Source organism: Suricata suricatta, chromosome 2 (genome assembly GCF_006229205.1).
Source record: "Suricata suricatta isolate VVHF042 chromosome 2, meerkat_22Aug2017_6uvM2_HiC, whole genome shotgun sequence".
Classification (NCBI taxonomy): domain Eukaryota; kingdom Metazoa; phylum Chordata; class Mammalia; order Carnivora; family Herpestidae; genus Suricata; species Suricata suricatta.
The window spans coordinates 109,198,281-109,208,746 of NC_043701.1; the positions used below are offsets into that span (position 1 = coordinate 109,198,281).

The window sequence follows — 10,466 nt, forward strand, 5'->3', positions numbered from 1 at the left end:
CACGACGCCCACGTCCGTCCGGCCCCGCGGGCGCCCCCGGCCAGCCTCGGCCTTCCTTCCGACGCCGGCTCGGCCCCCACGCCCTCCTCCCCGCCGGCCCCCGCTGCCGGCCCCGGGTCGCACTCACGTAGACCGATTTGATGTCGGATTTGTCGAAGAAGCGGAGCGCCCGCCTCAGCTCCAGGGCTGGGGAGACTTGGTCATCCCCAGCCTCCAGCTCCAGGTCCCCGTGTCCCGGGCCGAACGGAAAGAGCTCCTGGCGGCGCAGGCAGCCCCCGGGCCCCGCCAGCAGCAGCGGCAGCAGCAGCGCCCGCGTCCACGCAGCCCCGCTCCGGCGGACCGCGGCCAGCATGTTCCCGAACTGCTGTCCCGCAAACCCAGCGGCTCGGCGGACACTGCTGAGGAAGGCGGAGACGTAACCGGACGCCCCTCCGCAGCCCCTCCACGCCTCCTGCCGGCCTCCCGACGATCCCACCCCTGGAAATCGGGGAGGGGAACAGGGGCTATGGGAAGGGCCCCGCCCCGTCCGCAGGGCCGCCGCCGAGGCTGCCCAATGGCCGCGAGGGGGAGGGCGAGGGCGAGGGGCGACACCGAAGACCCCCGGCGGTTCCGGCCGCGTCACCCTCGGGCCCTGCGAGGTCTTGGGCGCTAGTGACCGAGGTTCGCGAAGCCGACCTCCGAAGACGACCACTGTCCTCGGGTCAGGGCTAAGTGGGAGGATGGGCTACGTGGAAACGCTCTGGATTCAGGAACACGGTCCCCTGCAGGGCTGCTCGGGGGGAGTCCGGAGGTCGGACTCACCGGGTCACACTCGGGTTGGAAGAGGGGGTAGGCGCTGGGAGTTAAGGAGTAGGGAACTGGACCAGGAGCATGTTCCTGAGCACATTCATCCAGTTTTTTGGCGTTATCAGGTGAGGGATCCTTTGCCTGGTGATGTGGGCGTTTGGCCAACCATGGGGTCCTATCCTCCGAGACAAATTCACGAGTGTGTAAAATAATTCGGTGTGGGGTGGGATGGGATCCCCAAGTGATAAAGGGCATTAGGGCTGGAATAATTGCCCGAGAAGAGCTTCCTGGGGGTTGTGGGAAACAAACGGGGTCCTCTGGAAGGGAGGAAATTTTACCAGGAGGCTGGGGAAGAGACGTTCTGGAACGAGGAGCCAAGGCGCCATCCCCCAGTTGAGACTTTGGAAGAGGAAAGTTGAGAATTTGGGAGGAGGGCTTAATACCAAACCCAAGAATCTGAACTCACCCTAACACTTAGACGACAACTATTCAGAGTTCTTGACAAAGGGAGATAAGTGGTGTCCTGACGAATGGGTTGATCATTAATTTGTCACTGGGTTGAAAGTAGAGACCGGAGTTCCAGGACTATTGAAAGGGAAAATGGGAGGGGGAGGGGAGGATGAGAAAGGAAAAGGTGGAAATTGAGACGCATTGAATCTAAGAGGCATTACAATGAACTAAGGAATGTGACTGATTTTGAATTTGATATGGAGGTTGGGGAGAAAACTTAAAATTGGGTGCAAGGTTTTGAGCTGGGAGGATTGCGAAACCCTGCTGCCTTTTGAAGTCTGGGAGGAGGACCCAGCACAGTGGGTGTTGGATATGTGTTTGCTGGTAGAGCTGTTAAAACCTGAAGCGGTCAACAGGGCATTTCTCTTGCCTGTTGCCAACTAAAATTAAGGACCGAGGACCCAATTTGAAATAACTCTCCCAATAAACAGCAAATTCGATGTAATATAAGCAACATGAGTCCTGAACGATTAGGAAACATACAAAGCAAATGAAATCCGCCCTCTGAACATAGAATCTTTGATCTACTCTCGACATCTTTTCCCTTTAAAGTATGTATTGGCTTTGCAACCCCAGTAGCCCTCAGAGACAGAGACCATCCCCATTTTACTAAAGAGGGGCACAGAGATTCAGTGAAGTTTAAATCATTCTAGTAAGGTCACATGACTGGAAGCCTTCAGGTGACCCAAGGTGGTCCAGGACCAGCTCCAGGACAACCTTAACCACCAAATTATCCTTAACCAACACATAGCTTCTGTGTTACTGTAGTTTGGGGGGGGGGGTGGTCTTGTTGTTAAAGTGACTAATGCTGCTTGCAATCTGTGGCAATCCAGTGGCCTTTCCTTCACCTCCCTCAGGGAACTGCTGCGCTGCCTCGGTTCCCCCGCCCCAGAAGCACTTCGTGACTACCCCATGCCATCCCTAGCTTCAGCTGCTACACCTCTGGGCTTCCAGGCCCCAGCACTGCCCGTTTAAATTGCCAAGAACTCCGGCTGGAGGCTCCTCTCCGTCCTCTCTGCTCACCTGCACACAGCACGGGCCCCCCAACACCCAGCTGGCTTTTTGTTGCCCATGCCTCAGACTCTCCTCCTTCAAACCCCCACCCCACCTTCTTCCCAGCTCCGAGGAAGCTGTTGCCTGCGCCTGCTCTCACCCCTCTCCCGAAATCTCTCCGTTTTTGGTACTCAGACAGCTTCTGAACCTCCTATTGGTTCACGGAATTTTCCTCGGCTAAGAGAGGAGGCAAGAGCAATTCTCCAGTTTACTGGTTCCAAGTACCAAGATCATTAAGACACAACCCCTTTTGTGCACAGCTCACAGTCTATGGAAGACAGACATACTGGCAACATGGTGGGATGTTAACTAGTTTTAATAGAAGTAATACTAGTCACAGTTGCCTAAGTTAGTAGCTTCGAGTAGATGTGGGGAAATGAGATTTGCTGAAGTTAGATAATGCACCCCATTCCAGAATGGAAGAGCCGGGATTTGAATGCTTTCAAATTTCAGTGTGTCTGAAACAAAGCTAATATTTCTTATGCCACACCCTCGTGCCTTTCTATAAAAGGAGAGGTTTCTCCCTCAATTTCCAACCACCAGGTATATCTGCTCTGTTGTTTATACATAATGTTCTTGCTCTATTTACATATGCTTCTGTTCACTTATTTCATCAGTATGGTCTTGCTCAAGTAAGTCTAGTATGTACTGTAAACTGTCTGTCGTTTTCTATTTATAGACACTCCGAGAACACTGCCTGGTGCTGCGGAATGTGACATCTACGCCGTGCCTCCTCCGCTAGGACAACGTGGGCTGGAGGCCAGCCTCTCGCTCCTTTAGGATTTCTAGTTTTAAATACGTGTAAATGCATAATCTTCATCATAGAGTATTTAATTTTATGTTGTGCCCTGGCCATTGCCTAAGTGTATATAATAATTAGGTATTTTTCTCTAGTTGTTTTGAGTGTTTCCCCCCCTGATATAAGCTCTTTGGGGAAAGGCTCATGTGTTCTGTTCTTTTCCAGAGTCCACAGAGCCTCCCGAATGCTGTGTGTGCATTCCTAAAAGTTAACAGTTTGAAGACTCAGTAGTACTTTTAAGAACTATTTGATATCTGCAGTAGCCTATGAACCCACAATGACATAATATACCAGGTTTTTTTTTAATTATCTTTTTTTAAACCTGCCACTTTGGAGACTAGTACTTTTTCACTGTCTGCTGTCATCCAGATGTTGTTAGGAAGACAAAATTCAGGAAGCAGGCTAAATCTACAATAAACCAAGTTAAACTTCTATTTGGTTTATTCAGACAAAAGTCCAGGCAACTGCCTGAAGAAATAGCTCAGCTGGCTATTTCACTGAAAACGACCTCTCTTCTAACCTCACTCTCCTGTGAGGTTTGGTCCCTGACCACATGGAAGATTCCTTTATTTACTAGATGTTATGTAGAAAGAAATGCATTAGTGTTTCAATTCCAGGGGAATTCACCTGATTTGTGAAGATGATCACTATTTAAGCAACTTAACCTCCATTCTTCTCTCAGATAAAGATAACATAAATAACCATCCCCTAACAAAGGATGATAATTATTTGTGAGAATATTTTTGTAACTATGTCATGTTCCAAAACAATGTTCATCTCAAGATAATATTATAGGAAACTATTAGGAAATCAATCCAAAAAGTTTATAGCTTATCAGATCCTATTTTTAATTATCTTATTCTAACAATGGATTTTCACATGTTAATCACTTTTTTCCAATCTTTATTGAGATATAAATGACAAATAAAAATTGTATACATTTAAGGTGTACAATGTAATGATGGGATATACATATGCATATGTGAAATGATTTCCATAATAAAGGGTTATAATTAATACATCTATCATTTCACACTGTTAGCATATTTGTGTGTGAGAGCACTTAAAATCTATTATCTTAACAACTTAGCTGGTATACCACACAGGAGTAACTATAGTCACCATGCTATGCATTATATCCCCGGAATTTATCTCATAACTGAAAGTTTATACCCTTTGACCAGCATTTCCCCATTTTCTCCACTCTCCAGCCTGTGTCAACCGCCATTCTACTCTCCACTTCTAGAAAGAATGTTGTGACCCATATTCATTTTAGATGGCCCACATGAAAGTTTCATTGAAAATAACACGATTGGGGCAGCTGGGGGGCTCAGTCGGTTAAACGTCCGACTTCGGCTCAGGTCATGATCTCACAGTTCATGGGTTTGAGCTCCACGTCAGGCTCTGTGCTGCCAGCTCAGAGACTAGAGCCTATCTTTGGATTCTGTGTCTCCTCTCTCTCTGACCCTCCCCTGCTCACGCTGTCTCCTCTCTCTTTCTCTCTCTCTCTCTCAAAAATAAAATAAAAACATTAAAAAATAAAAAAATAATACTGATTTAGCTGCAGGGATCACAAAAGCAAAGCAAGTAAGAGGCATCCATACTCGTAAAGAAGTTAACCTGTCACTATTTGCAGATGACATGATACTTTATATAGAAAATCCTAAAGACTCCACCAGAAAAACTATTAGAACTGATAAATTCAGTAAAGTCACAGAATACAACATAAATATAAAGAAATCTGTTGCATTTTTATACATGAATAATGGAGTAGCAGAAGGAAATTTAAAAACAGTACCATTTACAACTGCACCAAAAAAGTAAAATACCTAGGAATAAGTGTACCCAAGGGTGAAAGACCTGTACTCTGAAAACTATGAAACGCTGATGAAAGAAGCTGAAGATGGCACAAACAAATGGAAAAATCTCCCATGCTCATGGATTGGAAGAATTAATAATGTTAAAATGTACGTATGACTCAAAGCAAGCTATAGATTCAATGCCAATTCCTATCAAAATACCAACAGCATTTTTCACAGAACTAGAACAAAAAATCCTAAACTTGTATGGAACCACAGAAGACTCTGAGGAGCAAGAGAAAGCCTGGGAAGGAAGAACAAAGCTGGAGGTATCACAGTACCAGGTTTCAAGATATACTACAAAGCTGTAGTAATCAAAACAGTTTGGGGCTGGCACAAAACAGACACATAGATCAATGGGACAGTATAGAAAGCCCAGAAATAAACCCCATGATTATATGGTCAATTACACTATGACAGAGGAGGGGCACCTGGATGGCTCAGTCATTGAAACAGCCAACTTTGGCTCAGGTCATGCTCTCCCTGTTCATGAGTTTGAGCCCAGCATCGGGCTTGATGCTAACAGCTCGGAGCCTGCAGCCTGCTTCAGATTCTGTGTCTCCTTCTCTCTGCCCCTCCCCCATTTGCACTCTATCACTCTGTCTCTCAAAAATAAACATAAAAAAAAAAACCTATGACAAAGGAGGCAAGAATATATATTGGAGTAAAGGTAATCTCTTCAATAAATAGGGCTGCGAAAACTGGACAACTCTACATAAAAGAACGGAACAGGACCACTTTCTAAACACTATATGCACAAAAAAACTCAAAATGAATTACAGACCTAAATGTGACAACTGAAACTCTAAAAATCCTGGAAGAGAACACAGGCAGTAATTTCTGACATCAGCCATGGCAACATTTTTCTAGATCTATCGCCTAAGGCAAGGGAAACAAAAGCAAAATTAAACTATCAGGACTACACCAGAATAAAAAGCTTTTGTACAGCAAAAGAAACCATCACCAAAACAAAAAGACAACCTACTGAATGAGAAAGGATATTTGCAAATGATACATCCAATACTGGGTTAATATCCACAATACACAAAGAACTTATACAACTTAACACCAAAAAAGACAAACAATCTGATTAAAAAATGAGCAGAGAACCTGAATAGACATTTTTCCAAAGACATACAAATGGCCAACAGACACATGGAAAGATACTCAACATCACTAATTATCAGGGAACATACTGATGGTTGCCAGAGGGAAGAGGGATGGGAGTTGGGCAAAATGGGTGAAGGGAAGAGGGACATACTGACTTCTAATTATGGAATGAATAAATCATGGGAATAAAAGGCACAACATAAGGACTATAGTCAGTTCTATTATAATAGTGATTTAACGGGACATGTGGTAGCTACAGTCATGTGAACACAGCATAATGTATAAACTTGTTAAATCACTAAGTTGTACACCTGAAACAAATATAACATTGTGTGCCAACTATACTCAATAAATAAATAACTAGAAAATGATAGTGATTGGTAATAGATCATACTATCTTTCCCTAAGATTGTCAAATAACATTCAGTCTGAGTTAAGTGAAAATGAAGGTCTTATTTCTTAATTTTGTTAATAAATCTTCATAAAGTCCTATTCTTAGAGTGCCTGAGTGGCTCAGTCAGTTAAGCGCCTGACTTGACTTCAGCTCAGGCCATGATCTCTCGGTTTCTGAGATGGAGCTGAAAGCACGGAGCCTGCTTGGGATTTTCTCTCTCCCTCTCTCTCTGTCCCTCCTTGGGTCCTGTTCTCTTTCTCTCTCTCTCTCTCTCTCCCTCTCTCTCAAATTAAATAAATAAACTTTATAAACAGTCTATTCCCATGTGGTAAATTTAATGTAACAAACTTGAAAATTTGCATAAATTTTGCAAGAATTCAAATGTGCATAAATAAATATATTCAGCATAAATTGTGATGACTGACTGACTGTAATGTACTTCACTATGTGACTGCACTCAGTCATATAGCAAGAAGGTTGTTAGACCATGATGGCTCATTCCTTTGTCTTAGCTAATTAGATGATAAGTACCTATAAAACGGTATTTGTAAAAATCTCCTTGTTGAATGGGATTGAGTAATAATCACCACTTGGCTTTGGCTCTATATGCTGAGAGTCAAAAACGACTTAGCAAAGTGGGAAAGCGTCAGATCTTCCAAAATTAAAAAAAAAAGGGGCGCCTGGGTGGCTCAGTCGGTTAAGCCTCCGACTTCGGCTCAGGTCAGATCTCACGTTCGTGGGTTCGAGCCCCACGTCAGGCTCTGTGCTGACGGCTGGCTCAGAGCCTGGAGCCTGCTTCCGGTTCTGTGTCCTTCTCTCTCTGCCCCTCCCCCTCTCATGCCCTGTCTCTCTCTGTATCAAAAATAAATAAAACATTAAAAAATTTTTTTTTAATTTTAAAAATAAACAAAATTAAAAAAAAATTGTAACCCATTTCTTTATAAGATCCTTATGAGATCAAGTGTGCTTAGCAGGGTAAAGTAGGTGACTCTGTTTAACTAGAACTTCTTTAGACAATCTAGGCCGGTGGTATAGACTGCATGTCATTTCTTTCGTGCTTAGATGCTGCGATTAGAATCCACACTTTTGGGGGTAATGTTGCCTTATAAAGTGTTCTCTGGATATATCATCTTTCTGTAAAATAGATTAGACAACTGGCTTCAGGAGATTATTTTAAAGGATACAAAAACCTTCTTCAAATCCTGATTTACCTACTGGCTTTAATTTTAATTAATTTAGTTAATTTAACGTTGTCGAAATTAAGGTTTTCCTTCCAATTAAAGTCAGAGGCCATCTAAGATTGTGAGTTATGTGAAAGCATGTGTTCACAACGCAGAGAGAATTTCAGGAGACTAGATGAAGGGATACGGTTGAGGATGGGAAAATAACAAGAGACTGGGAAAAGCAGTCTGGAAAACCAGAAAAGACACAGCTGGCCTGTTTCACATTCCCCCAGGGTCAGCCAGGCAGAACCAGCCAGGTATTGAGGACAAGGCACACATTTTGTGCTAGACTTTTTTGATGGGTTAACTGACCCCGAATAATTCCAGCATTTATATTTATACCTTTAATAAACCTATGCTGGTCATGTGTTCATCAATTGCTATTTATTGAGCACTTACTATGTACTTGACACTGTTCTAGGCACCGGTAAACACCTGAGAACAAAATATTCCAGTGGGGGAAGACGGACAGGAAAGGAATAAGCAATTAGACACTGTGTGAAGTACAGTGGGTAAAAGTGCTAATGAATGAAAACAAGTTAGGAAAGAACTTAAGAGTGGAGTGATGTGGGTGGGTGTGAGAATAAGTTTATTTAGGAAGATCAGGGAAGTCCTCTTCAAGTGCCTGTTGTCCTCGGAACAGAGGCCTGAAGAAGTGACAAAACCATATGTGGACAGGATGAAGGAGCATTGTAAGTGGATTGCGCATAGGGGCCACATCTGGGGCATGGGGACAGCAGACGTAAAGTTCCTCAGCATGAACGGGCCCCCTGTGTTCAGAGACCAGCTAGGTCAGGTGGGGAGAGCTGGGTGAGCAGGGGTAGACCCTTTGGCCCTATTGGCCAAAGTAAGGGCTTTTGACAGTAAGCACGTGAAAGTAATTCAACAGGCAGTTGAAAACTGGAAAGTAATCAGCCAAATTACTGGAATACTTCCAAGCCTGAATTCAATGGCTGCCTCTGAAAATGGTACAAACCTAGTACCAGAGAACCAAGAAGGAAAATGATTCCAGTGTGAGACAAAATGAGACCTTATAATTGAAAGGTTTTAGCACAAAGAGCAAAATTCTAGTCTTCTCACTGAATTTAGGTACACTCAGTTCTGCTATAATGCTTGTTTCAAAAATGCAGATCTGTTCCAACACGAATGATATATTGGGGTACGGTTTTAGCGTAATGTGGTTTTTGCATTTGATTATGCAAAATTCTGTCTTGGAGAAACACCAGATGACCACAGAAAATTGCACCCACTTGAACAGGGGACTGTGCAAAATGTACACACCAGCACAGCTCAGGCCAGGACAGTGAGCCACACCCATCCCCATCTGGGGCTACACTCTCTGTCTGATTTTGGAGATTCCTCCTTCCACCCCTTATGCTAACTTGCAAGCAGCTCCTCTTGCAAAGGTTGTCCTGGCCCCCTGGACCCAGTGATCTTCACTTGCATTCCTACCCAGCCTACTTCACATTTTTCCACTCCATTCTTGTTCTCCCTTTACCTCACTTCTCTCATCTTTCTCTCCTTCTTGTTCCCTTCCTCCACCCCTGGCAGTGGGAGCCGGGCACACACGTTTACAGTTTCAGGTGTTTCTCAAGGGAAAAGTGCCACAGGTGCCTCGGTATGTGTGCATTTCTCCACCATTGGACATGTATGCAAATTTCATGTAGTGTGGCCGCTAAAGCATATATACATTATTTTGTATTCATTTTTTCCCAATCAACACTATAGTATAGTGATTTTCCATGTTGGGAAATACCTTTCATAGTTATTTCATATATACTGCACGCATTAGAGAGTAAGTGAGCTGACCATTTCTCCACTGTTAGCATTCAAGTTGTTTCTTTTTTTTTTTTTTTTTTGGCTATTATTGAATCACATCTGCAGTAAATATTGCTCTTTCTCTCCGGGGATTACTTTCTGAAATCCTCTTCCCTAAAGTGGGATTACTGGGTTAAAGGATGTGAACATTTTTTTTTAAAACTCAACTTTATTAAAATATGATTTATAAGCAATAACCTGCAATAAGCATGTGAACATTTCTATGGCCCTTGGTATGTCACTGTCAGGAGTGAGGGCAAAGGGAATTCAGAGGCGGGACACAGACAAAAATCACAACCAACACTAGAGAAATAAGATACATGTCTTTCAACTTTTCTACAGATCCAGCTCAAGTGGGCCTTCTGCAAAAATCCTTCCCAGATTCCCCCTGAAGAATTAAGCTCTTCTCTACATCCTATTTATCAATGATTTTAACACCACCTCATGTTGGCTGAGAACGCTTTAGTTTACAAAGTATGTCTACAATCTCATTTCTTCTACAGTTTTTAGCCTCATTTTATAGATAAGGAAACAGACACTCAGATTAAATGCCTTCCCAAGGACACCTAATGAGCCAGAGGCAATGCCAGGTCCTTAAACACAGGGTCCTTTCCATTACAGAGATACAAGGACAACTCTTATCAATGGTGAACATTTTTATTTTGGCTTCTGAAGCAATGCTGACTTCTCCACACAGCCTCCTGGCTTTCAGAAACTTTACCAGGGACAAGAAAGCACATCCAGCTGTCATCTGGAACAGTGAATCCTGGCAGGGTGGACTGAGAGGCGGGAGGCAGGGAGGAATCAGAATCACCTTCTGCAGATTCTGATAAACCTGAGGGTGTGCCAGGATCTGGGAAGGGGGTGGGGAGACAAGTGCAGCTTACAACTTCAAAGAGAATCTGGTAAGCAAC

General features: G+C 43.8%; 1 protein-coding gene across 1 annotated transcript in view; it reads right to left on the reverse strand.

The window, feature by feature from the left end:
- The window catches only part of NID1 (nidogen 1), a 78,337-nt gene extending 77,937 nt beyond the window's left edge, over positions 1–400 (reverse strand). The window contains exon 1 of the mRNA XM_029931619.1: positions 128–400. Coding sequence (XP_029787479.1) covers positions 128–352 — 225 coding nt within the window. The 5' untranslated portion in view covers positions 353–400. The remainder of the gene's footprint in view (positions 1–127) is intronic.
- Positions 401–10,466: the final 10,066 nt, after the last annotated feature.